At 52.1% G+C, this 23819-nt stretch overlaps 7 protein-coding genes across 7 annotated transcripts; 5 read left to right on the top strand and 2 right to left on the bottom strand.

Moving 5' to 3' along the window:
• Nucleotides 1-128: 128 nt before the first annotated feature.
• On the top strand, nucleotides 129-1203 carry N7443_008634 (OB-fold domain-containing protein; the record flags this gene model as incomplete). The annotated part of the gene is made up of 2 exons (XM_056888690.1): nucleotides 129-261; nucleotides 473-1203. 2 exons carry the CDS (start codon nucleotides 129-131, stop codon nucleotides 1201-1203), a joined length of 864 nt encoding a protein of 287 aa, XP_056737992.1.
• Nucleotides 1204-1443: 240 nt separating this feature from the next.
• N7443_008633 (uncharacterized protein) lies at nucleotides 1444-3436 on the bottom strand (the record flags this gene model as incomplete). The annotated part of the gene is made up of 3 exons (XM_056888689.1): nucleotides 1444-2435; nucleotides 2492-2594; nucleotides 2660-3436. 3 exons carry the CDS (start codon nucleotides 3434-3436, stop codon nucleotides 1444-1446), a joined length of 1872 nt encoding a protein of 623 aa, XP_056737991.1.
• A 7244-nt stretch (nucleotides 3437-10680) lies between these two features.
• N7443_008632 (serine/threonine-protein kinase) lies at nucleotides 10681-13021 on the top strand (the record flags this gene model as incomplete). The annotated part of the gene is made up of 2 exons (XM_056888688.1): nucleotides 10681-10845; nucleotides 10898-13021. 2 exons carry the CDS (start codon nucleotides 10681-10683, stop codon nucleotides 13019-13021), a joined length of 2289 nt encoding a protein of 762 aa, XP_056737990.1.
• Nucleotides 13022-14120: 1099 nt separating this feature from the next.
• N7443_008631 (exosome non-catalytic core subunit RRP42) lies at nucleotides 14121-15321 on the top strand (the record flags this gene model as incomplete). Its single annotated transcript, XM_056888687.1, has 2 exons — nucleotides 14121-14648; nucleotides 14719-15321. The coding sequence occupies 2 exons, from the start codon at nucleotides 14121-14123 to the stop codon at nucleotides 15319-15321; spliced, it is 1131 nt and encodes a 376-aa protein (XP_056737989.1).
• Nucleotides 15322-15540: 219 nt separating this feature from the next.
• Nucleotides 15541-16305, bottom strand: N7443_008630 (uncharacterized protein; the record flags this gene model as incomplete). The annotated part of the gene is made up of 1 exon (XM_056888686.1): nucleotides 15541-16305. The coding sequence occupies one exon, from the start codon at nucleotides 16303-16305 to the stop codon at nucleotides 15541-15543; it is 765 nt and encodes a 254-aa protein (XP_056737988.1).
• A 1031-nt stretch (nucleotides 16306-17336) lies between these two features.
• On the top strand, nucleotides 17337-21163 carry N7443_008629 (c-type cytochrome; the record flags this gene model as incomplete). The annotated part of the gene is made up of 5 exons (XM_056888685.1): nucleotides 17337-17364; nucleotides 17826-18016; nucleotides 18079-18173; nucleotides 19128-19774; nucleotides 19854-21163. The coding sequence occupies 5 exons, from the start codon at nucleotides 17337-17339 to the stop codon at nucleotides 21161-21163; spliced, it is 2271 nt and encodes a 756-aa protein (XP_056737987.1).
• A 960-nt stretch (nucleotides 21164-22123) lies between these two features.
• N7443_008628 (tyrosinase family protein) lies at nucleotides 22124-23466 on the top strand (the record flags this gene model as incomplete). Its single annotated transcript, XM_056888684.1, has 4 exons — nucleotides 22124-22349; nucleotides 22398-22546; nucleotides 22597-22682; nucleotides 22737-23466. The coding sequence occupies 4 exons, from the start codon at nucleotides 22124-22126 to the stop codon at nucleotides 23464-23466; spliced, it is 1191 nt and encodes a 396-aa protein (XP_056737986.1).
• Nucleotides 23467-23819: the final 353 nt, after the last annotated feature.

Raw genomic sequence — 23819 nt, 5'->3', positions numbered from 1 at the left:
CAAATCACGAAAAAGCCGCGTCTTATAGCGCCACGTGACCGGCGCTCCATGCGAGTTCAACACAACAGCGATGCACTTTCCGTCATCACGAACCCGACAAGACCATCCGCCGACGAAAAGATGACCCAATGGAGGCTGAAGACGATGCGGAATCCGTTTTCTATCCCGCCTTTTGCTTCAAGGCATCGCCAACCCACTTCGCCTGGGTGAAGATGGCCGCCTCGGATGTGCATCGACTGAAGAGACCAGAAGGCTTTGGAGGTGGGTTTTGTTCGCCTTTCCGGTTTTTGATCTAGTCTGTTTTTTTTGTTGGTGTGTGGGTCAGATCTCTGCATCTTGACAAGGGTCAAAGGCTGGGGGCCGGGGTATCAACTTTGATCGGGACTTGAATGCGGAGCGTTGTTTTCTGTTGTTTTTCTTCTTTTTTATATAGGGCCATTGCTGTTGACGGTTTTATTAATATCGACAACAGGTCAGACAATCTTCTTCTACCAGAATCACCCTATTCGCTTCGTCTGCATCGCGGGCGTCATCGTGGCTCGGAACGAGATTACTCGTCGCACGATCTTAACGCTAGACGATAGTAGCGGCACAACGTTGGAAGTTGTCATTTTACACGCCGATCCAAATGTATCGGCGAAAAATGAATCAGTCCAGGCATCGGAAAGCGGAGTTCATGCCGATGAACCAGCCCTCGATACCTCGGAAAGGCCACCGGGTTTGCAGTCCAACCAGACTGTCCATGTCTCAGCTACAGATCGGACCCCTTTGGACATCTCAAGCCTGGTCCCCGGTACTATGGTGAAGTTGAAAGGCACATTGTCGATATACCGACAAACGATGCAACTGCAGTTAGAACGTTTCGTTCTAGTCTCCGACACGAATGCCGAAATGCAGTTCGTAGATGAGCGGGTGCGGTTTCTCGTCGATGTGCTTTCTGTACCGTGGATGTTACTCGAGGAAGAGATTGAGCAATTGAGATTGGAAGCCGAGCAGGGAGATATCAAGGCCATTGAAGAAAGGAAACGTGTTGCAAGGAGGAACAAGAGGCGGATGGAGCGGGAGGCGAGAGATCAACGACATATTCAGAAGCGTTATGAGAAGGAGGAGAAAATAAGGGCGAAGGAGGCGTTTGTTTGTAAAGAGGATGGAGAGAGAGTCATGCAGGATATTCGACAGAAGAGAGAGTACTCAGAGATCTAAATCCAGCGAAACTCATTCCTTGGAAGACTAGTATATGGAAGAAACTGATGATAGTTGAAATCAGACTGAGAACTTTTGCAGGCTAGAAACGATTTGTAATTGAAACATTGAACATTCGGACATGAGACATCATCATTCGTCAAACAAGGAACACTTGAGGTATCTTCATGCCATACAGAACGCCGAGCTAGGTAAACACAACACTCCGGAGCGTAAATGCCAAACACACAAACTCATCAATCAGTGATAATACTTCGAGCCACCACCTTGTCCACCCAACATGCCACGGTAGTATTCGTCCTCGGGGGCAGCCCGGCTGCTCCGGTGTGCTTTAGTATCTCTATACCTCCGACCATCTTCCTCAGGTAGCATCGAAGTCGGCTCGGAATACAAGTCTTGAGCAGACACCCCGTTGTAGCGGGGAGCACGGTCACGATCCAACAGATCACTTTCCGAGTGTCGATATTCGTGACCCATGCCTCGGGACGAGCTGCGCGACTCCCTGGAGAACCGACGAGCAGGAGCGGGGCCAGAGCCAGAGCGGGAAGAATACATAGAGTCGAATTTGTCCGAAGGTCTTGGGATATCGGGCGGCCGGCTTGTGAAAGAGCCCGTTCGGCTGCGAGTGTGGCCCAGTTCTTTTTTATGGCCTAGCTCGTCGTACTTTTTGCCGCCGCCGGGCTGAGCGGAATATGGCTTTCTTTCGCGCTCAATAGGAGCTGAAGGGATTGGTTCGTCTTCGTCATCAATTACTGCTGACGATGACGAGGCGGAGGGTGGCGGTCGTCCTCGCTCATATGAACGGGCTCGTTCGTTGGACGAGGGGACGGAGGAGGGCGAGAGTTTCCTCGAGCGCTCAGCCTGCGAGCGCTCTTCCTCGGTGACTGGTGGGAGATCGACACCACAGTGTTTCATGATATACTCCTCGAGTTCCTCTCTCAGGCTGATATCAGCGACCTCAGGGAAGAGCCGACGAGGCATCTCCTTGGGGAAACGCTCTTTCTTGTCATCCGGGTTGCTGATTGGCATATTAAGCACGGCCTTTTGCAAGCGCTCATATTCGCGTTCCGGGTTGGCTTGGATCATCAAAGTAGCCCAGAGCTCGAATCCCTTGGGAGTTAGGCCTGGAATATCCGGACGGTCCTTGAGTTCTTCGGTTTGAACGAGGTGGTGCTGCGCCTTGACATCACGGAAGAGCCTAGAGATCGAGGATGTGCGGTCATCGAAAATGTCTAAGCGATATATGTTAGAAAGGTTTTCGTTTGTAGATTGTGTAGTTTCCACTCACCTTGCCACGGATAAGCGTCCCACGACACATCTGTATCAGCATAGAACTTCTGCAACTTGTGAGGCACAATCACAAGAGTGTTGCCGGGAGGATAATCCTCAATCTAAACCAAAAACAGTATGTTAGTCACATGTATACAAAGAACTCATTCGACGGCCTAGATCTTACCAAGTGCATTGCAATTCCGCGCAAGAACTGACCAAGCCTCTTTGTCGGCTTTCCATCCTCGAACAACTTGCCCCAAATTCTCTCCAGTGTGGTCATTTCCATAGCCGTCGCATCACGCGATGGAGGCTTGGGACGGGTGACATCCGCTTTGTGACTACCATGACTGGAGATTGAATCACGTCTGCGCAGAGGCGGATCTGGAGTCGGCTTAGGGTTTGGTCGGGAGTCACTTGAATATCCAGAGGGAGCGGGAAATGTCGAGGGGTCATAGCTGTTCGACATGGGGTTTGGGGTAGGAAGCGATCCGCTTCTTTGCGCGTTTGGTGGGGATTCAGAATGCGGTCGAGGCGGGTATTCAGTTGTTGGAAATGGCGGCTGTTGCGACTGCGATCGTGGGGGAGGCACAGATGCGGGGGATGGTGCGGACCCTTGGATATTATTCAGGCCAGACGCTTTCAGCTGTTGGATGACGGTCGCTGTGATCTGCGATAAGACATCAGGAGATAGATAAGAAGGTGAAGAGACATTGTTGTGGACGGCGGAGCTGACGGCGTCGTTGAGGTTCTCGGTGCTTTGCGCATACGGGGACTGAGTATACGGCTCCATCTTAGGGGCTGCCGAGGTGCCCGACATCTGAGGTTGCGGCATGTTGATCCGATCGGGCTCATGAAGCGATGGGTAAGGAGGCGTGGGCGAGTAGCCTTGAAGATTCGGGTCGGGGTTCATGTTGCCCATCTGATAGGGCTTGGAACTTTGATGATACCCGTCGTAGGCCATGGTTGGGCCGAGAGATGAGCTATGGCTTGGCTCTTTCTCTCTGCCTCTTTAATTTTGAAGCTGCTCAAGTGAATGTCTATCGGAGAGGAGGAAGTTGGCCAAGGCAGAGAAATTGTGAGACGATGAGGGGCTGTGGGGAAAGTGGCGATCTAAAACACACTGGCGTCACTGATTTCGGCCAACCTTTCGGGGGCGATCAAAAAAAGGAACCGGAGAGTACAGAGACTACAGAGACTACAGAGACTACAGAGACTACAGAAAGTACAGAGAGCACCGAGAGACTCGAGAACACAACGAGGGGTACTAGGCATATCCGACGTCACAGCCATTCGTTCATTCGCGGTGTGGCCCAGTTAATTTATTAAGGTGCCACAGGGCCGCGCTATCAGGTTGTCATATCGCAACGTCGGGAGCGTCATGATCGTCATCCAATCTACTGTACGGTCGCTCTCTTCCAACGCCTGCAGCGATTACCATCCCCCCGCCTATCAGAGTTGCGAGAGCCACGTTTCGAATCTCATGCACGAAGACATTCATGCAAGGAGGGGGGCGATCTGACAGTTGGCACTGCAAAAATTGATGGGATGATGCTGGGGCTGAGATCGGGTCCGATGTACACAAATATATTGTTCGTGCAGCCTATTTCATCATCTCGCACTAGTTATCCAAAGTCTCGAAATTATTGAAACAATGAAAGTGCTAGCCAAATTTGGGTCGAAGGGTTTGATAGTCGGGGTGGCGAAAAGAGACACACTATTGAACCATTTTGCACCTCTTAGCGTAGATCCAGTTATTTTTGGAAGTAGGCACTAGGTGCATAGTCTCAGATAATTCAGCTTGCCTGAATCATCTAAAACATAACTAGTCAGTTCCGTGGAAATCTGGAATCTGGAATCTGGGAACGCGGAGGCGGAACCGACGATGTCATGGGATCGAACCATGGAACCGTGCCATGGCCTCTGACAAATCTCAGGCCAAGAGGATCTTGAAAATGGGCCTAAATAAGCGATCGTAACTCAGCTAGGTATATGCTCCGGTGATTTTTTTCAAAAAGAAGTGTCCAATTCTACACTACGGACAGGAGTCAAACATATATTTCTGCAAAGTCCTCGAGGAAAACGCTCAAGGGAAGGTTAGAAGGAACCGAAAGGGTAAAATGTCTATCAAAGCACACTTACAATAGACTATTGGTCAGGTTGAGTAGCAAGTACGTCACAAGATGATTGTCCATATTAAAATGAAGGTCTGATGTCCAAACTTCATCGCTCGACTCGTTTATGTGCTTCTTGCAGGGATGTCGAGGCCGAGGCTCAATCAGTGAGACGTCATACTCGCTCTTCTATAGTATCTTTTATATATCCGTAGATATCGCTACATGCGACTGTACTTGCCGACTCACTATCTGCGCAAAATTGCTCGCCATTATCCTGAGAGTGTACGATGTGTTAGCACAGATGCGTTCTATTCTTAGAGCGGGGTGTGGCTTGCTCAGCAATCGTGGATCATTCAAGAGACCTCTTCGGCCTTGATCTTGATTCCTTCAATCATGATTGGTCTAGCAAGGGGCTACGAGGCCTCGGGAATATGAGTTTTATCAAGGTGTGGAATAGGCTCCTTGCTCTCGCTGAGATGCTCACGATTATCCGAAGGGACGTTCTCCACATGCCAATTCGCGCTCCACATGCCAATTCGCGCATTGAATACACAGCTATAATGCCCAAGGACTCATTAGCACATGTCGGACGCCCCAGAATCTCGTAGAGCAGACCATCTTTATTATACTTCCCGGCGGGGCCTTGCTTGACCTGAGCCTTCGAAAATTCGGCTGTGGGCTTCACCATCTAACAGCTCCTGCACCTCCCTTTTTTGCAGTCATGGGCCGCGCAACTGACTGGTTACTCACGATCTCTAAGCCGTGTCTGTGCATTTCACTGCAGAGTGCGTAATGTTGATTAAAGGAGTAGTGCATTCTGGGATGCATATCGTGGCAGAAGCCATAACCGATTCTGACTGTGCTAGATCAACAACGGTAGGTAGTGGTGCCCACTAACTCGTACGGCAACATCGACTTCCGCATTCTATTCCTACTTGTTAGCACGAGGGCTCTGTGAATAGGATCTTGCCAACCAGGCACTAGAGCGCCCGAGAGCTGAGCGACGTGCTGCTTGGCTCTGCCACGCCGGGCAGGGGAACAAGGTAGGTGATTGAAATGTTCTGTGAGGCAGCTTAAATAATCTATGATAAAAGAGAGCCATAAGATATCAGAATTGACTAGGAAGGGGCAAGTAATACATAACGCTCAGGCTTGCTCTTGATGAGTCCGTTTGGGACGTTAATCGAAACAACTTACGGTCATTGCCTTTGGTATATACTTCGCATTACACTTGACAGCTATAATCCTCGACTTCTATCTTCCTAGTATCCAGCTTTCAGACCTTAGGTTGGAAGATACAGTTCGGAGCCTTCCATGCCTAGATACGTCATTTAGAATCGAATTGACGGCTTTATCTTAAACTTCCCTCCGCCTCGATATACCCAACATTGAACAAAAACGAATGAAATTGTCACGTAGCTAGATATCATTAAGCATAGAACCAATATGCCATTCCCTACTTAGTTGGAACTTGTTTTGTGGCCTCGAGGCCATCCTAAAGGCTTCCAGCAAACCTCTGGACGTGAAAGTGGAGACATTAGTCGCCGATGTCCCCCTGTTAGACTTGGAGATAGGACCAAGAATCTGCCTGAGTTTCAGTCATTTTTGGGTAGGCCGAAAGCCCACATAGACATAAGAGATGCAATGGGTTTGGTATCGCCTTGTCTCCCGAACGCCTTCGCTAACGCCCCAAGCCGGACAGGCTACCATCAAGCGCCACTTGACGGGCGAGTTCAAGGACGTCCCCAAGTCAATTTCAATTCAAATTGAAACAAATCGGCCTTGAAGCTTGGAAGCTAGCCGAGGTGAGTTGAGGTATAATTTATCTTCGCTTATGCATCCGTTGTTAACATGCCGCGGTAGAGTCTCCTAGTTAAGACCTTAGACTACGGACTATAACTCTATAATCAACAGACTACCCTAATGAGTAAATAACAGCGAAATGAAGCGCCAGGGTCATTGCCAATAGATAAAACCTCCTTAGATTATGATTGTATCGTATCATGTCTCCTGGAGGCCAACCTCCATTGTCTCAAAGTATGATCCAACCCACCAAAGTCAAAGCAAGTGCTGGCTTCGGTGCACCCAGAAAGGAAATGACGATGTTCGCACGTTAGCCGAGTAACAATGGAACAAACTCTCCTCCTACGCCCTAATGCACGCCAGAAACACGGGATAAGGCAAACCAAAACCTAGAATGTCCACCGGGACGGAGATCATTGGCTAACAGAGACGGTGTCCGGGAATGACAGACTTCCAGAAAATTCCCGAGCCCATCGATCAGGGGCTGGCACTCGAAACTTGTCGGAAGTAGACTAGCCATAGTCATAGCATGCTCGATATAGATGGATGAACGTGCTCAGCGGCGCAGCTTAGGGGCCGCGCATCCTTTGGACATCTCCATAGAATCATGGTTGCGACCTTCCAGAAACGCTAAAGCGTCGAAGAGAAGGTCGGGTTACTCTAGTGACGGTGGGCCACTACCCCAGGGGAGACCCAGTTTCCCGAGTAAGAATTAGTGCCTCGTGCTGTTACCCGGACACTAGATGTCATCAGCATTGAATCTCGCATGATCTGTGGACCAATCGAGAAGGTGAAAAGGGGCAAATTTTCCATTCTAATACGCTGATGACACTATCTGACGCTCCCGGTGTCCAGAGTAAAGGGGACCACAGGTATGTTCGGCGTCTATTGTGGGTCAAAAGTTAGCTCTGGCGTAGTCGGAAGGGTTCCTACCAGCCAGGAGTCTGATCAGAATCCTGGCTGGTGGGAAATTCGGGGCATTTTCGAAAAAGGCGGAGCCATGGCTGTGGGATGGGCCCTGGGGATAGCGGGAAATGGAGCCAAGAGAGCAAGAGGCACAGAGAGGCGTGTAATTACCTTGCGCCCCTCTCTACGCCTTCAACGCCTTTTGAAGTCATTGTTTGATGTTTATGATCCCAATTCTCTGTTTGGCGAGTTTCCGAGTGCCCTAGTGCCCTAGTGCCTTTAGTGGTACGATTGTAATTTGCTGACCTTCTCGAAAGGCGAAGGAAGAGCCGGCGCGCGCCGGCACACTGGCAACGGTCTAATAGTTCGAATCCTCTGACAAATGGTCGGTGGCAAAAAGGGGGGCGATCCTCCCCTGCGCAACGCTACCCACGCTACCATGGCCGCGGCCATCTCGGGTAAGAGGGACGGGCCTGGACGAGGCCCACGCGGTGGGGAATCCGTCGTCCCCCGAGTGCACCAGCTTTCAACTAAGTAGATTAGCAAGCCCCCCAGGTCCACAATCCCAGAAGCTCTCAAATTGCATGACGGCGTAGCCCAGGAGGGGAAGGCCCCAGTGAATCATTTGAGTCCACTCCGTGCTTTTCCAGGACGGCGCCAGGATCTCCGCCAATGGTATTATTGGCGCGTAGTCGACTCCATTGCACTATGGTCTTTTGCTGCTTCTCATTGGCATGGCGCAAGGTTATGGTACCCAGTACCCGCGGAGTACTCTCCACTTTGCACACAATGCATGGAAAGGTTGCTGCGGAGGCGCGTACTCCATCGGTATTGTGTACACCGTGTACGGAGTACACACCGTGTACGGATATTCGACGCGTTCTTGTTCCTGTGATGATGCCCAAGCTTCTTGTCCACTTGTGAGTAAAGTCTCATTGGACTCTTGCGTTTCCCAGTTGAATGAGAGCTCCACTGGTAATTAATAGGATACTCGGGAACCTCTTGGTACGGGCCATGTTCCACTCCGAGACTCGCTCTTTCAGAGGAAAGGAAAGGGGGTGAACGCCATCTCCTGCTCCTGTGTACTCATTGCATCGGATACGGATGCATTGGTTTATGTTGAAGATGGCCAACACCGAACTGACTGGAGAGGGGGTAAAAGGAATGAATCTCAAACGGTTCAAACATGGCAGGGTCAAATCTTGGAACGGGCCAAACGGTTGCCCCAGGGTTCGTCGGCTTCTGACAGGTGCGTTCCATCCATGCTTCCTGCAGGTAGACTCGATTACTCGATTACTTGATTCCTCGATTACTCGATTTCTTGACACTCGTATTTGTGATCTTCCCCCGTGACGTGTAGAATCAGCTCCATCAGCTCCATCTAATCCAAATAATCGGGAGCTCCATCGACCTGATCGACATTACTTATCATTTACCAACGAGTCAGGACAGTGGAGAAAGGTCCAAGTCAAACACTGACGCGGTACGGGCCCGCGAGTAGGGATCATGATCGCCCGTCAGGACGAAACTCGGCACAGGCACGAAAGACTAATTAGGGAAGCGATCGGAGATGAGAGGAGACGTACCCAAAATAATAGAAAAAACGCGGATGCCCTGACGGAATCTGAACCATGCGCCTCTTCCCAATCGGTGAAGGCTGTCCGGACAACCCATGTCCACATAGTAACTTACACTGGGTCTTGAGATGGAACCACATAGCACCTTAAGCTTACTCTACGGACCCTATGCGAACGCATCCGTCCATCCGAACCTAATTTCCATCTAGTCACGACCTAGCCATTCGGGTCCAGTCGGAGCCCTGCACAGGAAGGAAGATTCGGATCCATGGAGATCATGTGGCGAGATGCGGTGCCCGGTCAACCAAGTCAATAAGCCCGAGTGAAACAGGGGGAATGCGTAGAGGAGGCCTTGCGATCGAATCCGAGGTAGGACATGACATAACAGGCAGCTGCGCGGGCAGGATTCTCCTTGCTGTCGACTGTCTCGCCCGTCGGGCCTATCAGGGCGACTCGGGGAGGTGATGTGTCGAAAGGACCACAAAATGATAGATAGGGCCAACGATGAGATGAGTTGGAATTGATTCAACGGCATGTACTTTGGACTTGGACTTTGGACTTCTACGCGGATCGAGAGAGACCCTGGGTATTAATTACATGGGGGGATGCGGCCCAACTAATGGGGAGCCGGTCGCGCCCCAAGAAGGCTACGGTTAGGGCTGCGTGGGCGACCGCTACAGGCCACAAATAATTGTATGCCCAACCTCTCAATTATTTAGGCGCTGTGCAGTCATGTACATGGCTGCAACATATGATCCTCAGACGCCCTAAGAGTCTTGGTAACATTTGAAGTGATTGCAGTCCCACGTCTTAAGGAGGACAAAAGCGACTCCAGTCATGGTCTTGTCTTTTGCACTTTCGCCTCTCTTTTTTTGGGTTTGTCTAGAACGGGGGCGAACAGTGTCTAGCCCACAAGTCTTAGTGTGTTTACTCTGGGTATTTGTTTACGGTAAGAAACTTCAGGAACCCGGCTCCCGTCCCGCCTGCTGCGGTCCATTGGTTCACACGGGAGCTCCCCATAATTTCTGTTGGAAAAAAACAAAGAAGTGAATTTAATTTAATTTTTTATGTATTTGGGTTTCTGCACGGTATAATACCGTCTTGTTACTCCGATGTGTTCCTCGTCTCTTCCCCCCCCCTCTCCAAGAGTTGGTCCTCGTGTCCACGCATATAACCCCATTTTACATTTTACATTTTGCATTTTGCATTTCACATTTATCATTCGCGCCTCCCCTTTTTTCCTATTTTGCTTCATCTTTCTTCCTTCTACCCACACTATACTCCTGTTTATTGACCCAGGTGACTATCCCGGGGCCAATTTAACCCAAGCCTATTTAGTCCTGGACTGATCTGCGCCGTCTTAACGTGGTTAATTTACCGTCTCCACGGCCCCGTCTGGGAAGTCAAGCTGTCAGCGCGTCAGGGGTTTCCTCCTCGGCCTTCGATCGACTGTTCCCACACCCAGAACGGGTCCTCTCCTATTCTGGGTTGAATTCCTTTTTATTGCATCGTGCCCGTTCTTTTGGATCCATGACCTCTTCCCCCTCCCCCTCTCCCCTCTATACATCCCTATATCCTCCTTCCAACTATTCCGTCACTCCTTACTCGGCAACCCCAACCTATTATATCCCTGCGGATGATGAGCACCTGTCCCAATTGAATACTTCCCTCTAGCTATCGTGGGAAAAGCTCGAACCCTCTCTAATGTGAGACTGCTTGCATGACGCGTCGAGGTCTGGCCGCTGACCCCCCAAATTAGATCCCACCGCTCTTCTTCTGCAGGCAGATCTGAAGAGACGCACACCATGACCGTCACATACGACTCTCCCTCAAGGAGAGCTCAAGCATCAATGGCGACGCTCGAAGAACGATTCCAGGTGATGAAAGAGGTTGGTGATGGAAGCTTCGGTAGCGTTGCTGTTGCACGTGTACGGACCGCCGGATCTCACATCGCGCGGCGAGGAACGATGGTATGTAGCTACGTCACCGGTTGACCTGAGCTTTCAACTAACTTGACCCAAGGTCGCAATTAAAACGATGAAGAAGACCTTCGACTCATTGCAACCATGCTTGGAGCTTCGTGAGGTGATCTTCCTGCGGACCCTCCCCATTCACCCGCATCTCGTTCCCGCTCTCGACATCTTCCTCGACCCTCTATCCCGCAAACTGCACATCTGCATGGAGTATATGGACGGCAACTTGTATCAGTTGATGAAGGCCCGTGACCACAAGTACTTCGAAGGCAAGCATGTCAAGAGCATCCTCTTCCAGATCCTCTCTGGATTGGATCACATCCACGCCCACCACTTCTTCCACCGCGATATCAAACCCGAGAACATCCTGGTGTCGACCTCCGCCCCCAATGACTCCACCTTCAGCCGCTACTCTAACCTCGTCACTCCTCCTTCTACTCCCCCGACTTATACCGTGAAGATCGCCGACTTTGGTCTCGCTCGCGAGACCCACTCCAAACAACCATACACCACCTACGTCTCAACGCGCTGGTACCGCGCCCCCGAAGTGCTTCTTCGTGCCGGAGAATACTCAGCGCCCGTGGATATGTGGGCCATCGGTGCTATGGCAGTGGAGATCGCTACTCTGAAGCCCTTGTTCCCCGGAGGCAACGAGGTCGACCAGGTTTGGCGCGTCTGCGAGATTATGGGCAGCCCCGGCAACTGGTACAGCAAGTCTGGTGCCAAGATTGGCGGTGGTGAATGGCGCGAAGGTTCGCGATTGGCGCACAAGCTGGGCTTCACTTTCCCCAAGATGGCACCGCACTCTATGGACTCCGTTCTTCCTCCGACACATTGGCCTGCTGCTCTGAGCGAGCTCGTCACTTGGTGTCTGATGTGGGACCCCAAGGTCCGCCCAACTTCCACCCAGGCCTTGAACCATGAGTACTTCACGGATGCGGTTGACCCGCTACGACCCAAGTCTTCCACCTCGTCGCGGTTGCTGGGCCGTAAACAATCCGAAAAGAGCTTCAAGTCCACCACTCTTTCTCCTAACGACTCTCCCACTCTGTCTACGAAGCCCTCTTGGTTCCGCCGATCGTTGATTGGTCGCTCTGAAAGCCCTGTTCCCGGTGTTGAAAATGACAGCCCTGCAAGACCTCCTGCCGTCTCGTACAGCACCGTGCCTGAGATCCAGCCGGTCAAGGCTCGTCCCGCAAACACCAAGCGGGCCACTTGGGCCAACGGTGCCCCGATGCCCATTCTCCCTTCTATTCGCCCTGTCTCTCCTCTCTCCAACTCGGTCACGGCACAGGCCAATGCGACCGTGGCGCACAGCGAAGCGTCCAGGTCGTCCCAATCTGATGCAACCCAGGCGAGCAAGAAGATTGGTCGGCAGCTGTCTGTCAACTCCAATGGCAACCACTATTCGGATGCCCACCGCCAGGAGGCTGAGAGGATGTTGAACGGTTCTGGTAACACGACACCAACCACCAAGGAGAGCTTCTTCTCGCATTTGCGTAAGCGCGCTCGCAGGCTTTCTGGCCGCAACCAAGCTGCGGCACCGAGTGACGATGTCGAAGCTAATGCTGGCTGCATCCCATGGTCTAACCGCTCTTCGATCGCCCTGGACGGTACTAACGTGCATGAGTCTAAGACTCATTCCGATCTGAGCGAACTTGACAGAGCTCTTCAGAGTGTGAAGTATACTTTGGATTCCTCCACGCACAATGTTCCTGTGCACTTGAACGCCGGTCCCGAAGGCAGTATCATCAAGCGACAATCGATGCCTACCAGCAACCCGGCTCCCATCTCCAGCCGGACGCGACGCGCGATGCAAATGACCTCTCACCCAGTTCACCGCTACGAAACACCGGAGGAGGAGGATGAGCTACTCGACGAGGTGCTGCACTCGACACACAAGGCTGCCCGACGCTTGGCGCTGACCCAATCGCTGGCTGGCAACCCTACCAGCATGCCTCACCGGCCAACGGACAACTCACGCGCATTGCCGAGCCCTTACCCTACCCCTTCGCCCACGGCCAAGGCTGATGGGTACTTCGAGACACCCGTCAAGCAGGTCACAGCCAAGACGGACGCGAACTCCAACCGCCAATGGCCGACCCCTCCTTACGAGGAATCGGAGTGGAATCACAAAGCATCCACTCACTTCTCTGGATCCAACTACATCTAAACAAAAGCCACACTCTCTCTACGATCATTTCGAAACTCACCACCCATCACACTCTCTCCTGGCCGTGAGGCTATAAAATCTGGCGAAATTGCGCAAGAATTGGATACAAACCGAGATAGGCGTACTGGTTTTCTTTTCTCAAGGTCTGGTCGTTCAGGTTTTGATTTTTCCGGGCATTTGTTGTCCTGCCCTTTGCATCTTTTTCATCTTTTTCACATTTCACATTTTCACCATTCATACCCCTATAGGCCCTTGATAGATGGATCCGGCCTCGCACCCTTGTTTACTTTTCTCTCGGAAAATTCCTGGAGTCCTTTCACTTGTCTGATCATTTTTGAAGGGGCGTTGCACAGTCTCTTGTTACTTTGATACCACCACGCGCAAGCCGCATTTATATACCAATCCCTTTTCCACTGGCATCTACCCATTTTCCATGAACATGGCGCTCATTTCTTTTGTCTATATACTTGTTCCCCCATTGTACATTGCCTGGCTACTTGTCGTCCTATCTTGCCGTCCTGTCTTTCCTCTCCTATTGGCTCCTGCATATTGTCCCAAACTTCATGTTCGCTCTTTCGTGTATAATCTTCACCCTTGCAGGTCTCTGGGCTGGCTGGGCCCAGTCTCCAAATGTAATATAACACAGCATACGGCCATGCGCTAATTATATATATACTGTTATGCATAATTCTAAGGTTCTCATTTGATATATCTTATTTTTTTATCAGTAGATCTTTACTTAGTAAGACAGCTATAAGGTTGAGACTTGACGTTTCCGAACCATCATTACATAGCTGCGCTGTAGCGACTAGTTCGGAACATTGATAATCCGGCGGCCATCAAGATTTCCCAATCGAGCATGCTTCTCTTCCTCACTTTTTTCCCGCAATTGAATTCCCCTCAAACTTCGTCTCCAGCAGTTGACTAGTGTCATTTCTGCATTCGAGACCCTGCCTCAGGTCGGACTGGAACAAGTATTTCCAAAATTCTAAATAGCAGGTCCCCTCACAATACCGAACCTGTCCCATTCCAACTTGCAAGTGACTATCGCAAGTCGCTTTGCAATCTCCAAGCTTGAGAACACCTCCGCAGAAGCACAATGTCAAACCAAAGGCAGGCCTCATCAGCCTCCCAAACACCTCACCTCTCCCCCGCCGAGCTCTCCTACCTCTACACCTCCCTCTCCCTCCCAGGAAGCCCCATCCGGCCCGATGGCCGCTCACCAACTCAATTTCGGCCCTTAACCGCCGAAACGAACATCCTGCCCGGTACAAACGGTAGCGCGCGCATCGGCTTTGCGGACGGCACGCAGGCTATCGTTGGCGTCAAGGCGGAGGTCGAGAGGACGACTCTGTCGGCGGATACACTCGATGCGCGGGAATTCGATCCCAACCATGATCGCGAGAGCCAAGAGGGTTCAGCTGCTGTTTCGGGACATGGGTCATGGGTTCAGATGTCTATTGAGATTCCCGGGTTCCGGGATGATGATGCTCTGCCTGTTTTCTTATCTGAGATGATGCGCGAGTCGCTGGTTGGTTCTGTTGGCGCCGATGAGAGCGGTATGGCTGGTGGACTTAAGGGGAGATTGGTCATTAACAAACGGTGGCATTGGCGGCTGTACATTGATGTGAGTGGAGAATCGTTATCTCTTGCGGAATTTTGGGATTTCTTGGGATGCTGAACTAATTGTCTTCTAGGTCCTGCTTCTTTCTCAACCTCTTTCATACCCTCTCCCGCTCCTTTCCCTCACGACCCATCTTGCTCTTTTGTCCACCAAACTCCCTAAGCTCAAGTCGCAGGGCGAGGAGGATCCTTTCTTCGACGATGACTGGGCTGTTGCGGAGTATCTCTACCCGCGCTCTTCTAGCACGTTGAAAAAGTCACCTTCACAACATGTCCGCCCGCCGGTGACACTGCTCGTCATCTCAGTAGGTGACAATGTCATCTTTGACCCGAATCGAGAGGAAATCGCCGTTGCGGACGCCGTTCTTGCTATTTCTGTTACTCGCGGCGAGGGCGGGGGCTTGAAATTGCTTTCGATCCGTACTATCGACCCTCCATCTCGACTCACGCAACCAGGTATTCCTAACTCGGAGAACGTAAACATGCTTGGTGCTACGCCTGCCGAGGAGAATGCGCTCACCCAGGCTACCGGCGAAGAAGAAGTTTCGGGCGTGTGGCGCCCCCGCCGCGGCGGCGTCAAGCGCAGCGTTGTTGCGAATATGGTCCGAACAGTGTTGAAAAAGGGTGGCGTTGGCGAGGAAGTGCTTGAGGGATTGGAGGGCGTCGAAGTGGTATGATCTATGTCAACATCGAGCTGCACCAAGCTCAAAAATCAAGCTTTTATATACCCGCAAAATATCAGAGAAGGGATTCATGATCATGTAATACCAGAGTGTAAATGTAACTCCAAACGAAAGATATACTATACAATGCATTGTCCATATCCACACGTAACTCACTCCGAGCTCTCCGGCCGTCCATCCTATACTACAGCCAGGGGCTACAGTACAAGCCCCTCACCAGATACCAAGCCACTTCTTGACAGGCTTCTTTTTCCCTTCCCAATCCACGAACTCCCCCTCCGCGATAGCAACAGGACTCTGATCATCCACTTCCACCTCCTTCCCCTCCTGCGCCTTTTTATCCGACTCATTCGGCTCCTCAAGCCCATGCGCAACACGATACTGTCTCCTCTTCTCCGCATCCTCAACCCTCCGATGTCTCTGCTCCCTCACACGCAGCGAATTATGCTGCACGTCCATCCTCCACACCTGCAAGAACTGCGAGACCGTATCAATAGGATGCGACAAGAGTCCTGACCACGCCGGAAGCAGGTGCGCAAAGGGCGATCTCGCTTTAAAGTTCGTCGAGAACACAAAGACCGCGAGAGAGGTTAAGATGGACATTGCGATCCACACGTGGATCCAGCGACTCGTGAGGAACTTGAACATGACCGTTCCTTCCGGCGGGAACATGTTGGGGTATTGCTTTGTTTTTTGGGCTTCGCGTTGTGCTTCCGTTAGGCGGGGGCCATAGTTTATGGGTTGGCCTGTTGGCGAGGCGCGTGCTGCGACGAGGCGAGCTGGGTGAGATGGGGGGCGAAATTTATCTGGTTGGGCTAGGGTGCGGCCTTTGTCGGCTTTTTTGGCTGATGCTGGGCTGGTCGAGGTGAAGCAGCGGGCGCTGTTGATGGCACGTTGCTGGTGCTGCAGGGTACGCAGGGTGCGGGCTGTGGGTAGGCCTCTAGGGAGGAGGAATGGAGGAATTGTCGGGGCGGGCATTGTGGGCGAGATGTCACCGATGCGTTGTGCTGGTAGCTGATATGGAGCTCTAGAGGTTCGGTATGCGCAGTGTTTTCCCCGACCGGGGTTTTCTCGGATGGCACGTGACCCAGGTTGGAAGTTTCTCGGGCCGCGCTACAAGAACGCCTGCAGTCTCGGCTTGAGCATTCCCCGGCTAAAAGTCTTTTTTTTGGCGAAAACCGGCCGTGGAGCATACCTAGGTCTTTGCTTTTCTACATTATTACAAGTTTGCTGCATGGGTCTCTCTACATGGTTTCGTGTACAGTGTCATCACCATGCCATTGAGCACTTCACATGGCTCCACGCTGAGCAGACCAGCGCCGCGCAGTCAGCACACGCATCATAGTTCAATTGGCGGAAAAAAGCGAAGTGACGCAGTATCAACGGCGGTGGCTCAGGACCCACGGCATCGGATCAAATCCGGTACTGCGGAGCAGCGTGGGCGAATGAAAGTGGATGCATTTCGCATCCGTGGTGGACCGGGAGAGGCGCTTCTCCAGTTCTCAAGGGGGTAAAGGGGCCGCAACAAGGACGAGATCAGACGATGTTGACGGGCATTGATCAGTGAGACCAGTAGCTTGTAGTAAACGTCCTGGCCATGTTTTAATTGGGGGAGAAAGGATGATGACGGTATGAGATCACCGGTAGAACAAGTATCGGTACGGGAGGGTCGGTGGCGGGCGCGGCGAGCGTACGAAGGAAGAGTTGGAGAAGAGAGAGGGACCGTAGGATAAGGACGAACGGATGGAGGTCTGAATCATCAGAAGGGAAGAAAAATCCCCGGTATAGAAGGAGAAAACAGGAAAGCAGCGACTCACCGAGACATCCCGATCTTGTCCGCGAAACTGAATTATGTCCACGCTGATTGGTTCCGACCCGTGTCACGGGAGCCGACGGGGGCCGCAGGTACAAAACCACGGGAAAATCTTGCTTGTCATTTCTTCTTTCTGTTCCGGACTGTACAGCTGTCTTATTCTCTTTAATCCTCCTTTAATTACACATCATTCAAAATGGGCAAGGACGCTTCTTTCGCTCCCGGTAAGCTAACCCCCCTGTCTACTCTCCTCCCCCTTGGGCTTTGGTCTGGCCTGGAAGCCCGAGACTCTGCGGTGTCGCGCGACAGCGACGAGAAGGACGGAGACGAGATGAAGAGAAAAGCGAGTAGAGCTCGACCGCGCCTGCTCAATTGAGAGCACCGGCTGTGCCCAGCGCTCAACTCAATCGCGCTCTCATCACTCGCGACTTCCAACTCTCACTTGCGACCTTGAACCATCAACATCCACGTTCGCGCAAGCACCGCAATTGCATTTCCAGACACCGCACTCCAGCCTCCAGACGTCAGACTCCACCTGCGCTGTCACCATGACCGGCCTCGATGTGATCGGGACCATCGGTCTCCTGCACATGGTCTGGGAAATGGAGGCAGCCCAGGCCGAACCCAAAGCCGAAGCCCAACCTCATCGAAGCCAAACAGCTGTCTAATACAATTCCTTATTCAGGTGACTCTGCCAAGGGCGCCAAGCTCTTCCAGACCCGCTGCGCTCAGTGCCACTCCGTCGAGGCTGACGGTGCCAACAAGGTCGGCCCCAAGCTGCACGGTCTGTTCGGCCGTAAGTCCGGTCAGGTCGAGGGCTACTCCTACACCGACGCCAACAAGGGTGCTGGTGTCACCTGGGACGAGGACACTCTGGTAAGAACCGCAGCTCCGATCCCATGACCGCCACGGCCTGCTAACACTCTTGTTCCCCACAGTTCAAGTACCTCGAGAACCCCAAGAAGTTCATTCCTGGCACCAAGATGGCCTTCGGTGGCCTCAAGAAGGGCAAGGAACGCAACGATCTCATCACGTATGTTTTCTCTACAGCCACGATTCCAGATCGCCCGCTAATGCAACCTCCACAGCTACCTCAAGGAGTCAACTGCTTAAATGACATGATGAATTATTCCCCCACGGCATTATGTTCTCGTTCTCACACCCCGTCCCGTGGAATGATAGACGTCTGGGATTCGGTTGTCGCCGTGGGCCGACTTTCGGGCATCCAAGGGACTGGGCATGTAATATTATCGGAGATTATCATGTTTGACCCGCAATAGATTTTGAATCTTTTCTCTCTTCTCGTCATCACTTCCCAGGATGTTAGCGTAGTGGCTGCAGGGCTGGTATGCAGGTACTGGTAGACGGATCCATATCTGCAGCGACTCTATCGTACGGCACGAACGGTAGTGGAAACTAGGAGACTACGGACCTAGGGGGTGGCTACAAGCCCCAAAACGGAAGAATGTGTTTCAGGTGCTGGGGCAATCAGACACATCGATTGGGCGACAATGGCGGTCAGGCACCGGGGGCGGGTACACCGAGGTCTCTCCACCACTAAACTTGTATGCTTCAGTACAAGGATGTACATGCAGTGACTCCCCGTGGCTTCGTCCCTCCTGGCACACATGACTCGAACTGATTGGCCCAGCCTCCTCTTCAGATGTGAGGCCTCGCATCGTGTAGACTGTCGTCTCTTCTTCAACAAGTTCCTCGTTTCTGGTCCTGTTCAACATCGTTGATGCTCGATCGCGACTGTCCCAGAACTCGATTATACATTGAATTCGCTTCTCCCGGGTCCTGAAGCCCCTCCTGAAACTACTTTCGTCGCATCGCATTCTATCGCATCGCATTTTGGCGCGCGGGGTCGATTGACTACGCTCTACGCTCTTCTAACCGCACAGCAACACCCCGTATCATTTATCATATGAGAGCATTGCAGGGCGCTTGCACTAACCGCCCTGATTCCAGCCATTGAACCAACAAGTATCGCGATCGCAGGCCTCGGTGCGCTGCGTCGCTGCGACTCTGCCCCGCTTTGGAAGCGCCAGCATCGCAAGACGCCGTCCACCATGTTGGATGAGCTTGACCACGTCTTCGACGACCATCCGTCGCTGGATGCGTCGCTGGAAGACTTTGAAAACAACAGCAATGCGCACCGCTCTCCACTCTTTGGATTGCCGTCACAGCACTCTGGCTTTCGTTCTGAAGAATCCGACGGCGAGGAAGATCCCGCCGATGACCGCTGGTCGCCGCCTGGTTTGCGCCAGCACGATTATGTCCAGGGCAGCGGCTGGTACCGTCACCAGCCCTACTTGCGCCAGGGCAATCTCCACGAGCGCCTAGAGTTGAAGCCTACGGTTGGTCTGGGCCAGTCGCCTTCCGCGTCGCGCGAGCCTAGTCCCCAGTATGAGGATGCCCCCGAGGGTCCCAGCAAGGGAAAGGCAAACGACGATGCCGAGTCAGGCGATGTCACAGTTGCAGCCAATGTACCCCTGCCCATGGGCCCAGGTACCCCACAGATAGGACGATCCCCCAGCCCCCGACCTGCGCAGAGCCCCGGTGCAACTCACAATAGCCCCAACAGTCCTGAGGACGATGGGATGGGGTTTGGCCCCGAGAACTTGAGTAACTGTAGGCATTGCCTGACCTGGGTATATACCCTTCTCTGCATGCACAGAAGCACTAACTTGTTCTTGCGCATGACTTGAAGACATTCGATTTGCCGTGCGCGCCGAAGTCCAACATCGCGAGCCCATTGCTGCCCTCTTTGGCTATCTGCGCAACAAGTTTGATCGTATTACAAGTTCCAAGTCCAACACTACCCTGTCCGTTCTCATACTGTTGGTGTCCGTTGCGTTTATGCGCGCATTGCTTCTCCCCGGTCTGCCTCAATCAATCCCGGATCTAGTAAAGCTTTCAGGATTTGCACGCTCTTTTGAACCATTGATCTACTATTCAGAAAATGGTGTCCAACAGATTGGTACCCTTCAAGAAACGGGCGTGGCTGTCTGGGACTTGAGCGAGTCGGTGCGTGGTACCAACATGACCAGTGCGCCTATCATTGTGCGCCAGCTAGATGAGCTATCCGACTCACTTAAGTCACTCTCCCTTGAGTTGACACGATTCTTCGCCAACGTTGACTCAGACATCGACTCCATCTTGATCGTGATGGACTGGGCCAAGCGCGAACTGGAAACCCTATCTGCGCAACCCCCTAGTACCCTCCCAACCATCGTCTTCGACAACATGCACAATATGCTTTCGCGCCTTGGTGCATTGGAGCGCACAGCCGAAGTAGAAGGTGGCATTGCCACCACTGCAACAACAACAACCCTCGGACACCTAGTGATGGCCGTGCTCGGGCCAACATCAGCGCAACGCACACGCGCTACTCTTACGCGAACATTCGCCGAGTTTCTTTCCGTGCTCGAAGAGTCCATCAATAGTGAACTCACCCATTCAACGGCCCTATTTGCCCTTTTTGAATCAATCGACCGCCAGTTCCTGAACCTGCAACGTACGGTTGTCCGCGAATCAGATGCCCAAGAACGTGCCGAGGGGGAGATGCTCAGCTCTCTCTGGACTCGCGTACTAGGTCCTGATGCTGCTGCCGTTCGCAAATACGAGAAGAACAAGAAACTACTCGCCAACGTGCGCAGCCGAACTGTCGCAAACAAGCACCTCCTCGTTGACCACCGTGGCCGTTTACTTACGTTAAAAGTCAACCTGGAGACTTTACGCCGCAAACTCGTGAGCCCTCTTGTGCGCCGTAACGATTCCGTCAGCTTCATGGGAGTAGACGGTAGCACTGGGTCTGGAAGCTACGGCGCAGCCGGACGAATGCTCGGGCCCGTCGAAGCCGTCATCGATGGCCAGATCAAAGGTCTAGAGGGAACATATGATTACCTCCGATCCGTTCGTGAACGGCAAAAGGCCAAATTAATGGAAATGGTCTACGGAGCCGGGCGGAAACCTTCAACGTCAATGTTAGGATTGGATGGGCAGGAAGAAGATGTATGAGCGTCCGTAGAGCTTTCCTTTTGGTTCTGATCTACATCTACACACTCTCCTCTATCTGTGGTCATCTCGCATTGGATTCGGTGTGGGATTTTCGGCGTTACTCTATTTAAGGCTTATGGTTCTGCTCGCGGTGTCTAGGCTCATTGGGATTTCAACGGTCAACCCTAATCACTCTGGCGTTTCCGGTCTCGATCCGTCGGGCCGTTAGAGGCGCATGCAAGAGAAAAGGAAATAGGGATAGAGACAGGCGGCACATATTCTCACTCTTACTTCATTTATTGTTTAGCAATTGAGTATACGTTCATTTGTTCAGGTTATTGTTTTGTAGTAGATCCGACACATGGCCAATAGCCACACCCCAACTACATCGCTCAAGACTGCAGAGATATATCCCGAGGTTCAATCTACAGGTTAATGAAAAGCCTCCCGCGTCTTGCCACTAGCCGGCCGGGCTCGACTACCCAGACACTTCCGAGCCCTAGGACTCACGCACTCTGCAACTAAGTGGAGACTGCGATCAGATACCGGACGGTCATACCTTCTTCCCGTCTCCCATTCTGTGTCCATTGGGGGATTAACACGCGGAGATAGAGTCAGATCAGGCAATTTCATACTTCCCATCAGAAGATGAAGAACACCAACACCCCGCCAATCCAAATAGGCCCCGTCAGTCCAACTAGCGGAGCCTACGTTCGCCCCCACTGGATATGTCCAGGGTCCGATGCTGACTAGACCCTGCAAACATACCCAATCAAGTGTGCATCGCACGCAGGACAATGCATGCCAATGCAGATTCAGGAGAGCTAGGCCTAAGGTTGGTTAGACATGCGACCATCACTGGTTGGAATAAATCGAGTACATGGCTAGATCGATGCCCTACAGGGCCCAAGCTGGAGAACGGGATCTACTTATATTGCCTACTATCCCATCTCCCACAATGCTTTCTGGGTGTATTTCAAAATGACCATGCTCAGTCATCACTTCCTCGCGCTTGGACTTGTACTCTTGCAGACATGGGCTATGCCCAATGTCCTGCGCAAGACCGGACAGGGCGATTCGCCTTCTTTGGACTTGCCCACTGCCGCGTCGAAATCAAATGCCCAAGCGGCTTTCCAGATGGACTATCTTGCGATGATTGCTCTGCGTGCTGCAACTGATAATGTTGTTCAGCATCAACAGAAGGGATGTACTGAGCAGGATGTGCGGGTTCGGAGGAATTGAAGAGCTTTTTCAGATGGTGAAAGGAAGGCCTATATCAAGTCTGTGCGGTGTTTGCAGAAATTGCCAGCTAGAACGCCTGCAACTCTTGCTGCTGGAGCGAAGACAAGATATGATGATTTCGTGGCTACGCATATTAATCAGACATTAGAGATCCATTACACGGTGTGTGACTCCAGACAAGTATGCGATTGATAAATGCTGATTTCACCCAGGGAACCTTCTTAGCATGGCATCGGTACTTCATCTACGAATTCGAACAAGCCCTCCGCGACGAATGCGCCTATACTGGCGACTTCCCGTAAGATTGACATTCCAACTCTATGACGACGACCTTTCTAAAAATTCCCACCAGATACTGGGACTGGTCCGCCGACGTCGAAGGCATGGAACGATCCGCCGTCTTCGACGGCACCGACACCTCAATGTCGGGTAATGGCGTCCACATCGCCAACGAAGCCGACATTCAACTCGCCCTAGGCACTTACCCAATAGTCGACCTCCCCACGGGAACAGGTGGCGGCTGCGTAACCAGCGGCCCTTTCAAGAACTACACGGTCAATCTAGGTCCCGCGGCCTTAGTTCTCCCCGGCGGAAACGCGACCGCGGTTGCAAACCCATTGAACTATAACCCGCGCTGTCTGAAACGGGATCTCACATCCGCCATTTTACAGCGGTTCAACAACTACACCGCTGTCGCGAATTTGATTCTTCAGAGTAACGATATCTGGGACTTCCAAATGACCATGCAAGGTGTTCCCGGGTCAGGGTCTATAGGCGTGCACGGCGGTGGACACTATTCTATGGGTGGGGATCCGGGTCGAGATGTTTATGTTAGCCCGGCTGATCCTGCGTTCTGGCATCATCATGGAATGATTGATCGAGTGTGGTGGATTTGGCAGAATTTGGATCCGGAGAATAGGCTGAATGCTATCTCGGGGACGGGGACTTTCTTGAATGAGCCGGCTTCGGCGAATACGACGTTGGAGACCTTTGTTGATATTGGGTTTGCGAATGGGTGGCCTATTAAGATGAAGGAGCTTGTGAGTACTACCGCTGGGCCATTTTGTTATGTTTATATTTGAGATGGGAAATGGTGTGTCTGGAATATGGGTGGGGTGAGTCTATGTCTGTTGGTGGTGGTGGTGGTGTGGTTTGTTGTATAGTGGATGATATGCAGTAGAGACGAGTGGCTGATTAGATCGTGGATAGAAGCATAGAAGGGCTGACGAGATCTTTCGGGATCATTAGCTAATTGCTTACCAGGTACTGTATGTACCAAGAAAGGTATCCGATCTTCGTTCTTTCCCTCCTTCCATTGTAAGAGCGCAATGGGGTGCGGTTCGGACTTCTTTCCCTACCATTATAGTGAAACTCATTCGAGACTCGAGATGAGAAATACGAGAAGGTTCTTGCTCAACCAAACAAGCCGTTGCCA

Source organism: Penicillium atrosanguineum (assembly GCF_028827265.1).
Source record: "Penicillium atrosanguineum strain IBT 20685 chromosome Unknown utg000007l_segment0_segment0, whole genome shotgun sequence".
Classification (NCBI taxonomy): Eukaryota; Fungi; Ascomycota; class Eurotiomycetes; order Eurotiales; family Aspergillaceae; genus Penicillium; species Penicillium atrosanguineum.
Note: the sequence above shows the minus strand (reverse complement) of the source record. Positions and strands in the feature narration are given on the sequence as shown.